Raw genomic sequence first — 18,922 nt, 5'->3', positions numbered from 1 at the left:
GCCACGGCAGTCTGTTCTATACCCAGAAAAAGGGATCAAGGAAATCTACAGACTCAGAGTATAGCTGAAATCGTCTCATAATTACCTTGATAACCTTCCTATCCACCTCCATCCCCCAAAAGGAAGTTAGAGACAGGCCAGTATTTGGCAAAGGTTATTGGTTTTTTTGTTTTGTTGGTTTTACATACAAGCACACACACACCAAGGATGATCAAAGGTCTAACCAGTGCTGTTGTGTGTGCTTCGCAGCTTGCCCTCTCAAGAGAGGCACTAACAACTGCAACCACTATCTGCCCTCCACCCCAAGGGGTAGTTCCTCTTCTTTTGTGAGGGAGCCTGCATGATGCAAATGGGGCAGTAAGCCCTTTGCCCATGCAGATTGGGCTCTGTCCCCTGCCAAGTGAACAGTGGCTCATACATGCCAGAGAGCAGGATGAGACAGCCCTTTCTCTTAAGTAAGTAGGGAGTAGGCCCAGCAATGCTCCATCTGCTTCCCCCCAGTCGTGGCACCCACATCTCATACTCAACTATTCCTTCCAACAGCTACTCCAGGCCATTGCCAAGTCCCATGCTCAGGTGTCACCTTCAGCTGCCCACAGGCTCCATGATACCCACAGGCTAACATCCAAAGCAAATCAACAGCCTCCCTAACTTCCCCAGTTCCCCCTTGAGCCCCAACTCCACAAGATAGACCCTTAACCCCTCCTCCAAAAAAAAAAAAATCCCATACCACTCATACTCTAATCCAAGGGTTCTCAAACTGGGGGTCAAGACCCTCCAGGGGACTACGAGATTATTACATAGGGGGTTGCAAGGTTATTACATGGGGGGAACACGGTGGTCACGAGAGACCAGCTTCCACCTCAAACCCCGCTGTGCCTCCAGCATGTATGATGGTGTTAAATATATAAAAAAGTATTTTTAATTTATAAGGGGGGGCTTGCACTCGGAGGCTTGCTATGTGAAAGGGGTCACCAGTATAAAAAGTTTGAGACCCACTGATCTAATCGCTGTGCCCAGCAGCCACCCAGCCTGCCCACAGCCCCACCCCTGCCACCACACCTGGGAGAGACCAGCCACAAGTGCCAGCCCTAGAGGCAGCAGGATCAGTACAGCTGCCTCAGGTGGGTACGTTACCCGGTGCCAGGGCAGGGAGAGGCGCTGCTCAGGTGGGAGCGGTCTCTCTGCCCCCGTCCCTCACAGGGCACCTGACTTCTTGGACTGTGAGGGACAAGACCTTGCGTGGCGCGTACAGCACCGGGCACTACCGAACCAGACCCTTCTCTAGCCCCAGTGCCCGCTCCCAAGGCCCCCTCCCGCCCCCAGCCAACGTCCTGCCGCCCCACTCCCAGCCGCTGGCCCGGCCCCATTCCCAACCCCCAGCCAGGATCCCAGCCCCCTCCATCCCTGCCCGTCTCCGCTCCTGGCCCCCCGCCCGCGTCCCGCACTCACATCTGATACTCGTCTATCGCCTCCACCAGCTGCCCCCACGAGTCGAAGTCGGTTCCCTTCCTGAAGCTGGCGCCCCAGCGCTGCAGGAGGCTCCGAGCCGCCTCCGACATGGCCCCCGCACTAGGGCAGCATGCTCAGCCCGGGGCCGGCCATCACACGGGCGAGCCGCTCCCTCCAGCCCAGCAGCCGCCCCAGCCGCCGACCAAGCCCATTTGCGGCGGCAACCGAACCTGGCGGCCGCCTCCAGTCCGCCCCGCCCCCTCCCAGCAAGCTACTCTGCGCCGGCCACACCCTCGGCCCCCACGGGCGGGAGGCCGTTGCTATCGAAACGCGCGGCTCCGGGAAGCGGGCGCAGAACCCTTCCGCCTCGGTGTGTGTCATGGGACAGGAGGTCACGGGGTCAGCCGGCCGCTCCGCTCGTCCGGGGCGGGCCTCGAGTTCCGTGTCTGGTTGCTGGGAGCCGCGCCCGGTGCTCCGGACCCGGGGCTGCTCCAGCTGTTCCTGTGCGGGAAGTGCCCCGTGCCAGGTGAGCGGCAGGTGCCTCCCCCCAGCCTTAGTTGGGGTTGGCTTGCGCCTTTGGGCAGTAACGAGCCACCCCGGCTCCCAGCGCGGCTCAGCCCAAGGGTTGCGTTGGGGAGGGTGTCCTGGGTATGTGAGTAGCGGGCTGTTCGTTCCTGTTAGAGGGCGGGTCTCCCTGCAGTAGGAAAATCCGTCTCCTGGCTGTCAGCTTCTCCCTTTCCTCCTCCTTTGTTTCCCCGGCTACAGGGGAATGTGTTTAATAACCCTCGCGTCACACACTCCCCTTTCCTCGCTGGGGGTCCATTTTCAGGCAGTGTTTAGTCTCCTCTCCTGAGGCAGGTGTGTTTGGACTAGATGATCTCCTGAGGTCCCTTCCAACCCTGATATTCTATGATTCCTGCCTGCATGTGGGAGACCCACTTGACTTTCCCAGATCTATGTATAGTTCAGTTGTTAAAGGTCTCAGTCAGACTGCCCCATAGGCCGATACAGTTGCTCCCCCAGGATGTCATGAGGAGCAAACAGGACGTGCTGAGGATTCCTTCCCTTAAGTGGTCCCTGAAGGGTGGGACTGGCTGGGAGAACCAATCGAGCCGTGTTTTATGCGTGTCCTTTCTGTAGTGCTAGAGAGGGAACAGTTCAGACTAGCTGGTCTGGGTGAAGGTGTTGTACTTGTCAAGTCTTGCTGGGAGCCAGTGCAATTGTAATGATAATAGGAGGCCCTCTGTGTGGAGGAGGAGGAACAAAAACCTGGTGGGAGTATCAGAGTAGCCGCTGTGGTAGTCTGTAGCCGCAAAAAGAAAAGGAGGACTTGTGGCACCTTAGAGACTAACCAATTTATTTGACAGGTTTCAGAGTAGCAGCCGTGTTAGTCTGTATTCGCAAAAAGAAAAGGAGTACCGGTGGCACCTTAGAGACTAACAAATTTATTAGAGCATAAGCTTTCGTGAGCTACAGCTCGCTTCATCGGATGCATCGAATGTTGTTAGTCTCTAAGGTGCCACAAGTCCTCCTTTTCTTTCTGGTGGGAGTATAAATATCACCTACAGGGGGACTAAAACTGGGAACACTGGGCCTGGCTAGATGTTAAGTATGTGGGTGGATGTGGGATTTCTGAATTTGATGGGGGTTACGTTAATAACGTGTGACCTGTTTGAAGGGAGCAGCAGCTTTGGGAAATAATGAGATCTGCTCTCTTTTTCTTCGGACTGGCTGCGCATTAGCCGTAATGGAAGGCTCAAGTCAGGACTTCAACTTGCGATCAAATCAGTCTCCCAACAGCATCCTCTGGGGTTCGAGTGGAGGGACCAGTTTGTAACCTCTACATCGCCTGTAGCATAGAGCTGGCTCCATCTGTCACTCGCTGCGAGTGGGGTAGCGGAGGAAAGACACTTGCCCTGTCAGAGGTGCTGGGATTGTGTGTGTGTGTGTGTGTGTTTGTGTGTGTGAGTGGGGGGGCGGGCTGGCTGGCTGCGGGCAGAGTGTGACACACGCAGCTTTGGGAAGGGAAGGCTTGGCTGGATATTTCAGCCAGACACTCGCCACTTCTCTGTGGATCTGCTCATTCAGAGATCTAGAGCCCGAGTGGGGGAGGGAGGAACAGCGGTAGGGTGACCAGATAGCAAGTGTGAAAAATCGGGACATGGGGTGGGGGGTAATAGGAGCCTCTATAAGAAAAAGGCCCCAAATATCGGGACTGTCCCTGTAAAATCGGGACATCTGGTCGCCCTAAACAGCGGCCTCCATTCCACCACTTTCCTTGGGGTGCTGGAGAAGCAGGTCTGCACGTTTAGTTGCCAGAGATTTGGGGGAACCCGTTCTCTAGCACAGCTGGCAGGGATCAGTGCACCCGATCGCCCGCAGGCTCTCAATGAGATCGGCTCTCCTCTACCTGTGCCTGCGTGGCGGCGGCCATTTTGCGCACAGCCTGGCGTGGGTTCCATATTGCGCCGGCGCAAGCGATGAGGGCGGAAGTAGGGCTGCTTGGAGGGGAATCTGGGAACACTAAGGGCGGAAGTGGTCTCGCTGTGAGCTGAGGCTGCTGCGCCAGCGTGTAGGGGGGCGGGTTCTGCATCAGAAGCAGGTTCGTCCGCGGAGGTAAACAGCAGCCCGCGCCGATAGTGTAAGAGAGCGAGGCGGTGGCTGGGTTGTGCGGGCCCGACGCCTCTTGGGGGTGTCTGCCAGTGAGTGAGCCTGGCCGGGGGAGGGGTCCGTTGCCGTGAGCTTGGCCTGACGGTCGCGCTGCGTTTCTTGGCCTTTGAGGGCGCTGGGAAGTGCGGCCCTCCTGCCTTGGCTCGTTGCGTGGGCTAAATCCTGGCTCTCAAGCTGGGGACCACAGTCGGGGGACAGGGTCGGGAGCGCGTTGGGAGAGGGGTCTCCGGGGTGTAGACAAAGTTGCACCCCACTGTTGTAGCTGAGGCAGGCGGGCCCGCAGCCCCTCGCGTTCCCCAGGCAGCTGGTGAGGAGCTCTAACTCTCCTAGTAGCTCTCCACGGTCGTGTATAGATTACTTGCAATACACACGAAACGTGGAAGTGATGCTACCAAGTGCAGGACAAACTCACCCAGCTCTTGACTTGGCAAATTTAAAAGATCTTTAAAACTGTCCAGGTTACTAGTCCCAGGTCTTTAAATATTCTGGGTTCCTGCTTAGCAGAGTAATTTAATACAAGAATCATTGAACAGTTATCGTAGATACTTGTAAAAGGACATCGTTATTTGTAATTGCTCTGAGAACTTTCTTTGGCCACCTGCTTCCTTGTAATACCTGAAGAAGAGATTGCTTTATCGAAAATTGTTGAAGTGACAGTTTGCTCAGACACTTGACCACCATGGTTGTCATTGTGCTGCCATATTGAGGACAGGATTCAGAACAGAAAGGAGAGCTCTCCAGGTGTAGTCTGATACCTTCCTCTATTTCGTCTTATTTTGAAGCCTCTCAGATCTTCCCTCTTGCAAATGTGCATTATGCCTTGGGGAAAAATGCAGTGAGGCATTTGCTGTCCACAAAAAGATTCTCCTCTCTTCCCCATGCCAGAAAAAAGTTGACTGATTATCTAGGCCAACAATCTGTTCTTTTGCTTCTCTCCACTTCTACTCCAGAAAGATCTGTAAAAACAGAATAGCCACACACCATGGCTCTAAACAGTAATTGACTTTAGAACTGTCTGAAATAAACACATTCTGATGCCAAGGGGCCTCTGCTGCATATTCTGTACTATTAGACCACAGACAGTTAGCTCTAAAGACTATTAGTATGAATATTATTATTATTTGTATTACTGAATTGCTTAGGAGCCCTAGTCATGGACCAGGAGCCACTGTGCTAGACACTGTACACACAGAAAATGAAAAGAAGGTCTCTCATGTAGTCAGGATCCTCTCCATAAAAGAACTTTCTAAATCAGTGATGCACCCTACCCAGAAGTCAGGACAGTCTTCAGAAGAATCTCTTTCTGCTAATGCTATAGGGAAGCAGTCTTCCAGTCTCCAAATGTAGGTTTAAATAACAGGCATTGCAATAGTTGAGTATGGATATCAAAAAGGCATGGAAAACTGTGCCACAGGCCGCATCAGACAAACTATTGCCTTACCAGACAAAGGTGAAAAAAGGGACTTCCAACAACTTATGTCTCCTAAAAGTATGTTGCTGTATGTAAACACCCATCAGATTGCAAATTGCCTTGATTGTGGTTGAGCATGCTTTGTGGTTGAGCATCCAGCCCTCTGTTAAAGAGAGAGTCATTGTGAAGAGTGGAAGACTTCTTGGTGCTGAGGAAGCATGGGAGGAAAGGCAAGTAAAACTTTATGGCCTACCATCTTAAACAGTTTCTCTTGTACTATAGTAAGGGCTTGCTGTTTGCTTCCTGTGCAATCTTCCGTTTTTTCAGTGTGAGCTAAGCCTGTAAAAGAGCTGTGGAATAGTGCCCTACAGTGGTGAGTTCCGAGTTTCAAAAAGTATGTAAATACATAATATAAGTAACAGGTCTGGGATCTCCAACAATTCTCCCACCACCCCCTTTAAAATTACTTATAGCGCTTTGCAAATTCATGTAATTAAAAAAATGTATCTCACGTGCACTTTATAGACCCAAGTGCAGCATCAAATGCACTAGAGAAATGGGAAACCCCAGTTACCATCATGTAACTGTTTTCTTCCAATCTTTAGGTTTCCAGTAAGTAACATTGCAAACAGTACTTGAGAGATATGACCCACTGGTTTCATCGCAACCCTTTAAAGGCTACAGCCCCTGTCACGTTCAATTTCTATGGGGTAGCCAGCAGTCCTGCTGCAACAAAGATTTGCAAGTAAGTGTGTTTCAGACTAACACTAACTTCTTTTCCAGTGTTCAGGGTGTATAATGGACATCTTTTTAGTGTTTAGTGTTTGAAGAGACTAGAGATTTGTAGGCTGGGAGACAATAAAGCACTGATAGCATTCTCAGCGTCCAGTTCTAGAGAATCATTAATCTAATCTTACAAATCTGATGCTGCATAGAAAAACTTATTGTAACAAAACAGAAGCTAAAAGGACTAGACGTTTCATCACTTTTTTTGCTCTGTGTGTGTATCCAATTGTGGAGGGATTAGTGTAAGTAATGTACATAAATTAATAAACCAAGTGTTTTATTGTAGAGATAAGAGTGGCTCTGAAAAAGCGTTTAAGTCAAGCTTATAAATACAGCGACATGATTACAATTCCATCTATTCATGTAGTGTAAAATCCCAATGCTGATATTGCCCCTGCCATGTTAACTTCTCTGGAGAGGATGAACATCAGTTCCTATGCATTCTGGCATACAAACACAAGGCTTCATTTACAAAAGCAAGAAAATCAATTACACTGTGTGTGCATATATCTTTGCTTAAGAGACTTTGAGTCATGGCTCCTGGGTTTTATCCTTTACTTCTGTCACACACTTGCTGTGTGGCCTTGGACAAGTTACTTACCTTCTTTGCTTTCATTTATGGATCTGAAATTAGTACAACACTGATCTATTTCATGTGAGGCTTAATTCATAAAAGTGATGTAATTTGAGATCATTGCATAAACACAATTTATAAAAAGGTACTATTGGAACGTGCCATTACGGATTTACTTCTAATTATAATGCACTCTACTAGTGCACCACAGGTACAGTGATCTACCTCTGAAGTTTTGGATGAATAACAAATATTTCTGTTGGGTTAAAATTTGGGTTAAAAAGTAGTTTAAATTGTTCATTTACTATAATTGATAACTACTACATATTATGTGTCCAAAATGAGTCATACTTTAAACTGAAAATACCAATGTTGAAGTGACTGTTGGGTCCTACAAGAGATTAAAAGACTTGTTAAATCAGTTTCCTTCCTGAGAAGTGTTTGATGTGTTTTTTTTCCAGTGGCTATCAGATATTAAATTGATACTGCACTTAGCTAGAAGGATAAGAAATAGTGTGGGGAAGTATACCTTATGTGTGTGTGTATATATATATATATATATTTTTTTTTTAAACACAGTGACTTAAGATCATCCAGGGTACGACTCTTGGAGCTATTTACTGATTTGAGTTGTAATCCAGAAATGATGAAGAATGCAACTGATTTGTACTTTTCACTCTTGCAAGGTAAGAACTTTGCAAGCTGCAAATAAAAGGTTTTATATAATAATCTTAGGTTTAGTGAAACTCGTAATCATTTGTTATACCAGCTTATGTAGGGGCATTATCTGGTCACCAGGAAATACAGTGTCTCCTGTTACCCATTATAACCTTAGAAGCTTCAGTCAGCATCCTGGCAGTATTAGGAGCATGGACAATCCTTTGCTCTCTGCCTTTTAACCAAGTTTTCCAGGTTAGGTATCTCAACCACCTTCTGCTTTCTGGGGAGGCGAGAAGTTCATTTTCCTTGTCTCTGAGAATAGACTGCATTACTCCTAAAAACAGGTCTATGACTTCTCTCAGAATGGAGAGGATACCAAAACAAAAGTGTAAAATAGTATCGGGTCTAACATTAGGTAATAGTTGAGCTAAATAAAGCAGTCTTGCAACTACAGTTATCCAGGTGCTGATATAGCTTTCGTCACTTTGGTATCTGAGTTTTCAGTGGATATTCACTTACATTTTATGGTTCAGATGTCTGTCATGCTTCCTCACATTCTTTCTTGCCCCTCAGCATGCCAAGATCTCAGTAACCCACTCTGAGTCAGCATTTTCCCTGTGTATCCAAATTGCTCTACAGGCCAGTCAAGTAACATCATTGAATTCTGTGCAATGGGCAGAGCTGAGCTTAAATGAAACACATTAGTTATGGCTTTCTAGGCTATATTGGCCTACGGACAATTACCCTTTTTTTTTTTTTTGCAGCCATTTTCATTTGAAATCTGCCTCTCTCCCAGCTCCACTGTACTGTATAAGTTTATTTAATATTATATGAACCTCTGCTTCCTTGTCCACCTCCGTTCAGTTCTTTCCTACATTGATTTGAAACATTGTTTTGAAATTACATAAATAATAACTTGCCTTTTCCACAAACAATGGTGTTCTGTCTGTAGTGATGGTTCATTAGTATGCTTATAGCCTTCTGTGTCCCAGCCTGACATGTGAATCTTTCAAATCAAGTTACCTTTGGCTTAAATTACAATTGCTTATTCTCTCTATCAGCCTTAAAATCCCCTGTACGTTTAATCACTCATTTTTAAAAAATATAATAATCTATAGTAAATATTCCTGTGTGTCACACAAGAGTCTTGAGACTGCAGACCAATCAGGTTCCCCAGATAGAGGAGAGGGTACAGTCCGAGCTGCTGCAGAGAAGACAAGTGGAGGAGAAGGATGCCCTCAATAAAGAAGAATCCATACCCAGTCACTGGGGCTTGTCTTCACAGTTAGTTTGAGTTAGTTCATTTGGTTTATTCCACTCAAGTTAGCTTACCCTGAGTGAGCATGAAAACAACACTCAGGCTACCTAGAGTGATTGGATTAGCATCTGAGTTGTTGCTTCCCCATTGCATTACTAATGTGAACAAGTACTGAAGAAATAGGAAACCCCAGTTACTATCATGTAACTGTTTTCTTTTGTACTAACTAAGTACTGAAGCTTCAATCACTCCCCTGACAGGCCAACTAACGCAAGCTTAAAGCACCACCTCAGAGATTTGTGTGTGTGGACAGGAATCAGGTTGGGGCAAAATTCAAATTATAAATTCAGCTAATACTGCAGTGAAGACGAGGCCTAAAACCTTTTCTGTGTCAAATACATTTTTCAAATATTTCTTATCAGTGTTAGCAGTATTGGGAACCCTACTTTAGAGGATGACTCTTTCAAGCACAATGTTGATTGAACCTCTCCTGAGTATAGTTAGATGACAAGGTGTTTAAACTGCCAGCAGTCCATTTACACCAGGAGCTTAGCAACAGTGAAATCTTCAGCAGTGTTTCCCTAGTGTACACAAGGCTCACAGGACTGAGGCAATAGCTTGTCTGAGCAGAGAGTGTCTGATAAGACCAGTTGGTCTTTTCTGTTGTAAATCTTGTTCTCCGAACTTTCTGAAGAATAAAAGCTTTAAGAGGTAACATGAATGGCCTGAGAGAGACTTTTTGCTGTTCCACCTGCCTACATCTCTACTTGCATCTTTATATTGCTGCCTTCTAATGTTTAAATTGCCTGTTGATGTGGGGTTTTTTGTTTGTTTGTTTGGTTTTTTTGGACAGGCTTTATAGTCTCGCTGGATAACTCTTCCCAAGACTGCAAGTTGCGATATATTCAGAATTTTAAGTGGACAGACACATTACAAGGACAAGTTCCAAGGTATATGTTCTATGGAGTCTGCAATGTCTGTGGCCAGGTTCCTTAGATTATAGTATAGATCTGCCACTATAGTAAATGTTGCACAATGCTGATCATTAAGTAGTTCCCAAGAGGCTGATTACATTAGTGTTTTAATAATTGCCTTGTTTTTCTGCTTTATATCTATGACAATGTTGGTTCTGGAGATGCCAAAGTGCCTCTCTTTCATTTATGTGAGGTTAAGACACTACACTGAAATGCTGGATCCAGTCTGTTGGGGCTTTCTACATCCTCTATATACAACTGAAGATAGACTAACTATTATAGTGCAAAATAGGAAATAATCATACAAAATTAATAATATAAAATAAGAATTAGAATATATATAATTGTAGTGGTTTCTGGTGCTGGAAATCTGAAACTTAAGTCTTACCTTTATACTTTCTGATGATATCCTCACTCCCCTATTGTGTCTCACCTGAAATGTAGACAAAACTGGTCAGGGTCTTTCTCCCTTTCTTCTGAAGCATATAGCATGCTTTTGGATGCTGTTGATAAACTGTAAACAGTTACTTTAATAGAAAGATGTTTTTTCTGTGTGTTTTCTTATTGCCACATCCTTAAACCAAGCTGAATAAGTTAGCCTTTAAGTGGGATTAGCTTATTATCATAAGAGTATTTTAACATTTATGCAACTTTCTATTCTTACATGCCTTTTATTTGTAATTAGTAACTGCATGCAGTAGAAAGCACTTCAAAATATCTGCCAAGTTAACAGGTCTGAGACTACATCTTTTTGTTTATTTAAACTAGTTATCCCAGACCTCAGTTTTCCACAAAACAAGCATTTTAAAAAATAAATGAAAGAGAAATGTTAACCTCGCTGAAAGCTCAATAAAGCATGTTACCCTGTTAACATAAAAATTCTACTAAACTCTCTTCCCAACCCCAGAAAAACATCCATGTGAAGGCACATATTTGAACACCCTGTGGGATTTTTTTCACCTGACTTCTTGGGGGATAAGCAAAATATTAAATCGTTGTTAGGAAATCCAAGAAATAGAGAAGCTATAAAATGGAAGTTTCTGACATTATAAATGAAAACCAAACCTACTTTATGCAGGTAGCTACAATTTGTTATGTTGCAGCTGTACAAATTAGAGAATTTGTCTAAACAAATTGGAAAGCATGAAATTGCTTGTTTTGCTTTATTTTTTTATTTTTAGTGCCCAGCAGGATGCTGTGTTCGAACTGGTTTCCATGGGATTTAACGTGGCTCTATGGTACACAAAATATGCATCGAGACTGGCTGGAAAAGAAGAGTAAGTGTTTTTTCCTCCTTTAGCAATTCTGTTGCAATAATATCCCAACAAAAAGGAAATCCTCAGTTAAAGCAGACTTCATTCACATGCTTTAACATTCAGATGCACTCTGGCTCCTTGTCTCCAAAACAAACTTCCTAGCACTTAAAACATGTAACCAACCACAGTGCACACCAAATTTCTCTACATCATGGTCAGATGCACAATTTAAACTTCAGCCACACCTAGATCTAACATATTTTTATAAACCTATTCTTCACTGAAATCTACAATATTTTATTTCTGCATGGAAAAGTGTCACATTGGGTGAAGGCTAGTTTCCCCCCTGTTCACATAGCTCCTCCAACACCTCTTGCTGCCAAGTCTACCTCCCTGGCTCCCCAGGGTCTGTTGGACTGGGCAGAGCTGAACATTAAGGGAATTGGGCTAGCAGCACCAATGAACAGAAGTAACTGGCAGAACTTGACAATTTATTGGCTTTTCTTTACAGAGGTAAAATAAATTATAGCAAACAAAGGAAATAACTTTTTGCAACTCAGATTGTCTCAGCCAGCTACTTTTCATTTTCTAAATGAATGTGTGTGGGAAGTTTCTACTCACTGTGGCTCTTCACTTGGAGAAGCCTGAAAAATGTTAATGTGAAGGAAAATCTTAGTGTTTTCTATGCAAACTATTAAATATTGGACTGAAAATATAGAAAATTCCGTTCTCCCACAATGAGCATGGTTAATAACTGGATTTAGTTTTGAAATTTAAGTGTGAAGTAGAGGGATTGAAGTCCTGCTTAAAGGGCAGATATAAATACAGCCACTATGGTGTCCTCATAAGTAGCATCTTGCTGAGGAAAAAGTACAGTCAAGCAGTGCTGATAAAGGTCAGGCAATAAAACTAAGGATAGTGAACAAGTAGAACTACTCTACAAGAGCAATGTATGGACAAAATCCTAGCCTTTTAGATATAAGGCAGTTAACGAATGTCTGAGTAGTCAATTATGTAAGATTATGAGCTAGTAAATAATTCCGCTGTGTAATATTAACTTGAATGCAGAATTACATATTTCATTAACAATCTTTCAGTATAACAGAAGATGAAGCAAAAGATGTTCACAGAAGCTTGAAGATAGCAGCTGGGATTTTTAAACATTTGAAGGTAGAAAACATACCTTTATTCTTATTTCTTAAGTTGTAAGTTTCTCTGTACAGAGCCTTTGTCGTCTTCTTGTCCTGTACAACATTCAGTGAATTGTCAGTGCATTACAAAATTTTTTTTTACAAAGACTTTTTTGGTTCATATGCAGAGGATTTATGCGGTGATAGTGGAGCTTTTGAATGCTGCAGAAAATAATGTACCATCAATGAGTCACGCTACTAGTCAGTTGTGATGGCTGGCTGTTAATCAAGGTAGAAGGGTAATGGCAAGAGTGTATTATAGTGAAATCGCCAGCTATCACCTTGACTCCTTTACTTGTAATTTGTACCCATTTAGTAATAGAATATGTATTGTGATAAGGTCAGGCCAGATGGCTACAGGAGAGTATTAAAAGGCAGATATATTAGTTCCAGATTAAGCAGGTCCATTTTCCCTGGGTCAGGTACCAGGGGCAGTTCCAGAACAAGAAGGAACTTGCTGGAACAAATTCAGGCAGGCAGGCTAATTAGAACACCTGGAGCCTATTAAGAAGCTGCTAGAATCAATTAGGGCAGGCTGGCTAATCAGTGCGCCCCAGTTTAAAAAGGATCTCACTTCAGTTTGTGGCATGTGTGTGAGGAGCTGGGAGCAAGAGGCACTAGGAGCTGAGAGTGAGGAGGAGTATTGCTGGAGGATTGAGGAATATAAGCATTATCAGACACCAGGAGGAAGATCCTATGGTGAAATTAAAGAAGGTGTTGGGAGGAGGCCATGGGGAAGTAGCCCAGGGAGTTGTGGCTGTCACACAGCTGTTCCAGGAGGCACTTTAGACAGCTTCAGTCCACAGGGCTCTGGGCTGGAACCCGGAGTAGAGCGCGGGCCTGGGTTCCCCCCAAACCTCTCAACTCCTGATCAGACACAGGAGGAGTTGACCTGGACTGTGGGTTCCACCAGAGGGGAAGGTCTCTGGGCTGGTCTCTGACCCACGTGGTGGATCAGCAGAGACTGCGGGGTTTGTTGTTCTTCCTTTTTCCCATGCTGGCCAGTGATGAGGTTAGTTGAGTGAACGGTAGGTTTGAGCCACTAGCAAAAGTGGCCAAACCGAGGGCTGCCGTGAATCTCTGAGGCAAGCAAATCTGCCAATAAGCACAGGACGTACCAAGGCAGAGGAGGAACTTTGTCATGGTATCTGGAAAAAAACATAACCTTTAGTGGTGTCTTAGATTTGAACTAACTTTGAAACTGACTGTCTCTCTATTACTTAGGACAGCCATATCCCCAAGCTGATTACACCTGTAGAAAAGGGAAGGGATTTAGAAGCTCGACTTATAGACTCCTACATCATCCAGTGCCAAGCTGAAGCTCAAGAAGGTAAAAAAAATAATGGGGGTATTTATCTGAGGATTTCTTTTGTGGTTCATGATGTCTCCCGGATAGAGACAGCCAGTGTTCTCCCAAAGTACTGCGGTTTGGGGTTGATTGCGTCGCCAGAATCAAACTCTTCACTTTTGTTATACAAATGGCAATAAAACGTTACAGATATTTGTTGATCAGTTTTAGAGAAGCTCTCTAGGAGAGTCTCGTTCCCCACCCGTCTCGGGCACCCTTGCTTAATGCAATACAAAAACATCTAATAAACTAAAGGTCTAAATATTTTGAAATAAAGAAATTAAAAACGAATCTCCCTGCAGCCTACCATGCCCATATTGTCAGGTTTTCTTTTGTACTCATTTAGAGCTATTCTATTCAGACAATAGTTGTGCCTTAATTTTATCTATAAAGTTGACTGTCTGCAATTACATTTTATTAATGGTTTTAGTGACAATTGCCCGAGCTATTGAGCTGAAACACAATCCTGGTCTGATAGCTGCTCTGGCCTATGAAACAGCCAATTTCTACCAAAAAGCTGGTAAGTAAAATTACAATGTCCTTTGAGTCCTTAGTGATTTAGTTTGCATGCCTTGCAGAAAAACAAACAAACAAACCACTAACATTGCAATCAAGAGGTGTAACGCTGCTGCAATTTCTTTGTGGACAGTAAAAAGAAAAGGAGTACTTGTGGCACCTTAGACTAACAAATTTATTTGAGCATAAACTTTCGTGAGCTACAGCTCACTTCGTCGGATGCTTCCGATGAAGTGAGCTGTAGCTCACGAAAGTTTTAGTCTCTAAGATGCCACAAGTACTCCTTTTTCTTTTTGTGAATACAGACTAACACGGCTGCTACTCTGAAACCTGTCATTTGTGGACAGTGTTAACAGCATGTCTGTGCTTTCAGTCAGTAATTTGAAATCATGTTCTAAGTGACAGTCATCAAGTGTCAGTTCTCAATATAACAGATTTATAGTGGGCAGATCTAAAGGCAGTGTCCTTCTAGCTCTTTCGGAGATTTTGTTCTGGTTCTGTTCTTCAGCCAGCTCTGATAGTAAATTAGTAGACAAGAGGGGGTGGATGAAGATTAAAGGAGCGTCTTGAGTTGTTCAACAGCAGCTCCTCAGGGCAAGGCTGGCTATTTCCTAGGAAAAATTAGTTTCTGATAGGGCACTGGTAAATACCAGTTTGAATTGGGGAAAAATAAAATTATTATTAGAATATACTAATGAAAATTACTGAAAAATATTTAAAAGTTTTATAACAGTTTTGCAGTAATATGGGCTATTTAATTTAAATAAAAGGAAATACAGAAAAACTTCAACCTAAAGCTGTGTTCTTTTGCCTTGGCTACCTCAGACAGAAACTGAAACTTTTGAATCTGGGAATCCTTGTCTTTGTTTAGCAATGAAAATTACATGTTTGTTTAGCAAACAAAAGGGAGTTCCCATATTTTTTTTTTAAAATTGGGTTTTTTAATCATTTTTTAACTTGATGCTTTCATGCAGCTTAAGTCTCTTTGCAGTTACAGGTATAATTGGTGCACTTTTCATTGAGGTTACAGCTATTTCATACTTATGATCTATAGATACGCTTAACTAGACCAGAGTGCTGCTTTGAATATGGGGTTGTTTTTTTTAATGATTTAGAAAAAAATATTGTTTATGTAATTCTAGATCAAATGTTATCCAGTTTGGATCCAGCATACACTATTAAATGGAGAAAGTACTTACACTTGAAGACATGTTTCTATATGGCTTATGTGAGTATTCTGTAACCAATCTGTGAACACTTCACTTCAAAAGGGTTTCTAAAGGTTATCTAGGAGTTAAATGGGGAATGGGAGTCAATTATCATTTGTCCTTGTCACCACATTGATATATTGCAGTCCCCGTAGTATTTAAAAATACACTGTTCTAGAATAAGATGCAATTTGTGCCCTGTAGAATTTAGTGTAGTTACCTCCACAACTGGGGCAGGTCAATTTGAGCATTTAATACTTGTGCTCTATTCTCTGCACTGATTCCCAATCTACTTCCAGGTGTAATTCAGAGTTGATCACATCTCTAAATTTATGGATAAGATAGGACCTGATAACATTAGTTGCCACCCCCAATCTGCCTTTAGCATGCATGTTCTGCTAGAGCCTGGTTGATCTCCTGGCATCATAATCTCCATCAAGGACCAGCAGCTCTGTAATTAGTTGCTGCTTCCAGTCTCACCATATTTTAGTTTTAAAAAGAAAAATACTTTGACTTTCTCTTAGTTTGTGTCTGTAGCCAGAGACGGTTTATCTTGTGAATGGGTGAGAAAATTAAGGCTGGGCTGGGTTTGATTTGTGCTTTGTGTTAAGACCATCTGTGTGTAATCCTTGTAATATGGACAATGATGGAATACGGTAATGCTGTCATATTTGGCTTCACAATACAGCAGGGAATATATATATGTTGCATCTTGAGAATATTGTGTTTTGGGCCTAATCTAAATGGAGTGGGCTTTTACAAATGAAAAGGAGCATTTGATGCTGCGCTCCAGTAGGAACCCTATTTGAGCATAAGAGCCCAAGATAGTTTTATGAAAGGGAGAAAATGGGAGTGCAATGAAGTCCCACTTTGACCTTGCCATTACAGTTCAGAAAAGCTGGAATGTTTCTGTTGCCTTTCTGAATTCAGTGAATTTTTTTCATAGATGTAAAAATCCTAAACGCTCATTGTATCTGGTTTTCATCATGAAAACTGGGTTTCTTCCCTGCTGAAGGCACTTGTGCTTAGGCACCAGTGAGTGCTGCTTCATGTTACCTCCCTGCACCCCGTTCTGGTTGACTGTGCAACTGATCACAGCCGCAGAGAGATGCAGATCTTGCCATTCTGGCTTGTGTTCAGCTGTATGCGATCCCCATCCAGTGAGGAGGAAAAATAGCAAAACTGATGTGGTGACAGGAAATTGTCGATTGGTGCCAGTACCTATATTATTCTCTCTCATCAGTCATATTGCTACCATGGTCAAACGCTACTGGCCAGCGATAAATGTGGAGAAGCAATCCGATCTCTGCAGGAATCAGAAAAATGTAAGTATGAATGCCAAATTCTCAAATCCCTCCTGGAACATCTGCTGTTGTACTGTTTAGAGAATATTAAAAAGTATTTTCATACTTCAGAGTAGCTCACAAAATATCCAAATATTTGTGTTAAAGCCAAATAACCACATTATCAAGGTTGTATTAGAGTAGGCTGTTAGGGGGCTTATGCCTTCACCCGCTTATTTCCCTAGTCCTTCTCGCATGAACAGAGAGCAACAATACCCAAAGTCCAAAGGTGTAAACAATTCAATGTTTATTGGGGTGAACTTCCAGCAAGCATGATTCCAGCTTCCTTCCTTAGTGTCCCCCTTTCCAGCTCTGACACCACAGAGCCTTACCTGTGTCCCTGTTCCCATTTCCCCTCTTAGCAAAACATGATTCCCATTTCCCCCCTTTTCTTCCTGACTGCAGACTATATCGTAAAACTTGAGGTCTGCTTAGCTATACCGTAACCAATCATTTTACTGGAATTTAACTAACCAATCCTAACATATTGTAACATGATTATTTAACCAATTATTTCATCACCTTAATTAGTTTACACCCAGCAAAATTAATTATACTGCAGCAGAAATAATCACAGAACCAGACAGAGATTATACAGACAAACAATAGGGAAATGGGGACTACAGTGATAGAACAACAAAGAAAGGAGGATTTCACATCCCAGCTATTGATAAGTGAGTTCTTGCCAGACAGGATGCTATCAAACTAAGTTTCCATCTTCTAGGCACTTCCCTGTCTCTGGAGTTGACAGTGATTTCGATTCTTTCATACCTGACCCTATCAGGAAATATGTTGCCATATGTCCTATGCTTTTCCAGGGATACCTGGACAGGCAGATCCCAAAAGAAAAAGGGGGGAAAAAAAGGGGTGGAGTGTTAGGATATAGACATTCAGGCCTGTCTGTAAAGGCCTATACCCTAAGAATTTAGGTGTATTCTTATCACTTAGCTAGTTATAGAGGTATAAAAGAGAGAATCAAAATCGCTGTGTGCTGGTGTAAGGGCCTTCTCTCACTTTGACACTCTGAGGCCCTGTTCTTAAGCTAAGGCCTTTGGCTAAGCAGTGGGAGCAGCCATAAGTTGGGAAATGTATGGTCACATCTTGCATTCCAAACTAGTCACATTGAAATAAGGTGCTATTGGGCTGTTAGGAATACAATCCTGTCCTGATAATGCCTATCCCCGTCAGAGAAAAGGAAGTGCCTAGAAAATGTAAAAGGAAACTTAGTTTGATAGCATCCTGTCTGGCAAGAACTCACTTATCAATAGCTGGGATGTGAAATCCTCCTTTCTTTGTTGTTTTATCACTGTAGTCCCCATTTCCCTATTGTTTGTCTGTATAATCTCTGTCTGGTTCTGTGATTGTTTCTGTCTGCAGTATAATTAATTTTGCTGGGTGTAAACTAATTAAGGTGATGAGATATAATTGGTTAAATAATCATGTTACAATATGTTAGGATTGGTTAGTTAAATTCCAGTAAAATGATTGGTTAAGGTATAGCTAAGCAGAACTCAAGTTTTATGATATAGTCTGCAGTAAGTCAGGAAGAAAAGGAGGGAAATGGGAACAGGGATGGGGAAATTGGAATCATGTTTTGCCAAGAGGGGAAATGGGAACAGGGACACAGGTAAGGCTCTGTGGTGTCAGAGCTGGAAAGGGGGACACTAAGGAAGGAAGCTGGAATCATGCTTGCTGGAAGTTCACCCCAATAAACATCGAATTGTTTGCACCTTTTGGACTTCGGGTATAATTGCTCTCTGTTCATGCGAGAAGGTCCAGGGAAGTAAGTGGATGAAGGAATAAGCCCCCTAACATAAGCAATCAATGCACACTAGCTATATAAAATCACTGAAGACCTTTAGAGTTCTTAGTGTGTCCAGAGTCCACAAATGTGTGATGCAAAGAAAATACACAACAAGGAGACCAATGTCAACTTAATCTGCTACACCCCTATTTTGGGAGGAGGATATAAACCCTGTGGTAAGTGCATGCTCCTGGTGGATTGGCTGCACATCATACTGCAGCAAAATTAGGCTCGTCCTCAGTAAACCTGTAGGCATTACAAGTGCACGGCTGCTAGATGTTGCTTAGTGAGGCTGAAGACGGTTTGTTTTCCACATTCTAAAACTCTTTCATTTCCAACTGCTGAGTTCTGGTGATAGAATGAATGAGTCTATTTAATATTAAATGAGTTACTTGCATAGATAAAGCAGATATATGAATACACATATTGAAAGGTACAGTACTTAGATACTAGCGAGTTTAAGAGCAGTTTA

General features: G+C 43.3%; 2 protein-coding genes and 1 long non-coding RNA gene across 8 annotated transcripts in view; 1 reads left to right on the top strand and 2 right to left on the bottom strand.

Moving 5' to 3' along the window:
* Positions 1 to 1,775, bottom strand: part of AIDA (axin interactor, dorsalization associated) — a 53,974-nt gene extending 52,199 nt beyond the window's left edge. The window contains exon 1 of one of the 2 annotated variants that reach the window (XM_038393959.2): positions 1,453 to 1,775. In XM_038393959.2, the coding sequence (XP_038249887.1) occupies positions 1,453 to 1,562 (110 nt within the window). In that variant the 5' untranslated portion in view covers positions 1,563 to 1,775. The remainder of the gene's footprint in view (positions 1 to 1,452) is intronic. The other variant, XM_043511724.1, reaches the window with a different exon arrangement.
* The window catches only part of BROX (BRO1 domain and CAAX motif containing), a 28,785-nt gene continuing 11,581 nt past the window's right edge, over positions 1,719 to 18,922 (top strand). Inside the window, exons 1-10 of one of the 5 annotated variants that reach the window (XM_038393953.2) lie at positions 1,719 to 1,978; positions 6,139 to 6,278; positions 7,473 to 7,579; positions 9,665 to 9,761; positions 10,967 to 11,062; positions 12,139 to 12,211; positions 13,456 to 13,561; positions 14,010 to 14,099; positions 15,238 to 15,323; positions 16,547 to 16,628. In XM_038393953.2, the coding sequence (XP_038249881.1) occupies positions 6,178 to 6,278; positions 7,473 to 7,579; positions 9,665 to 9,761; positions 10,967 to 11,062; positions 12,139 to 12,211; positions 13,456 to 13,561; positions 14,010 to 14,099; positions 15,238 to 15,323; positions 16,547 to 16,628 (838 nt within the window). In that variant the 5' untranslated portion in view covers positions 1,719 to 1,978; positions 6,139 to 6,177. Of the gene's footprint in view, positions 1,979 to 3,230; positions 3,378 to 3,937; positions 4,094 to 5,571; positions 5,764 to 6,138; positions 6,279 to 7,472; positions 7,580 to 9,664; positions 9,762 to 10,966; positions 11,063 to 12,138; positions 12,212 to 13,455; positions 13,562 to 14,009; positions 14,100 to 15,237; positions 15,324 to 16,546; positions 16,629 to 18,922 lie in introns of those variants that run through there. The other 4 variants (XM_043511723.1, XM_038393956.2, XM_038393954.2 and 1 more) reach the window with 4 other exon arrangements.
* LOC122459496 lies at positions 4,054 to 12,382 on the bottom strand. Its single transcript, XR_006280227.1, has 3 exons — positions 12,225 to 12,382; positions 10,174 to 10,218; positions 4,054 to 5,078 (listed from the first exon to the last, which is right to left on the bottom strand). It is a non-coding gene; the product is annotated as an uncharacterized LOC122459496 (long non-coding RNA).

Source organism: Dermochelys coriacea, chromosome 3 (genome assembly GCF_009764565.3).
Source record: "Dermochelys coriacea isolate rDerCor1 chromosome 3, rDerCor1.pri.v4, whole genome shotgun sequence".
Classification (NCBI taxonomy): Eukaryota; Metazoa; Chordata; order Testudines; family Dermochelyidae; genus Dermochelys; species Dermochelys coriacea.
Note: the sequence above shows the minus strand (reverse complement) of the source record. Positions and strands in the feature narration are given on the sequence as shown.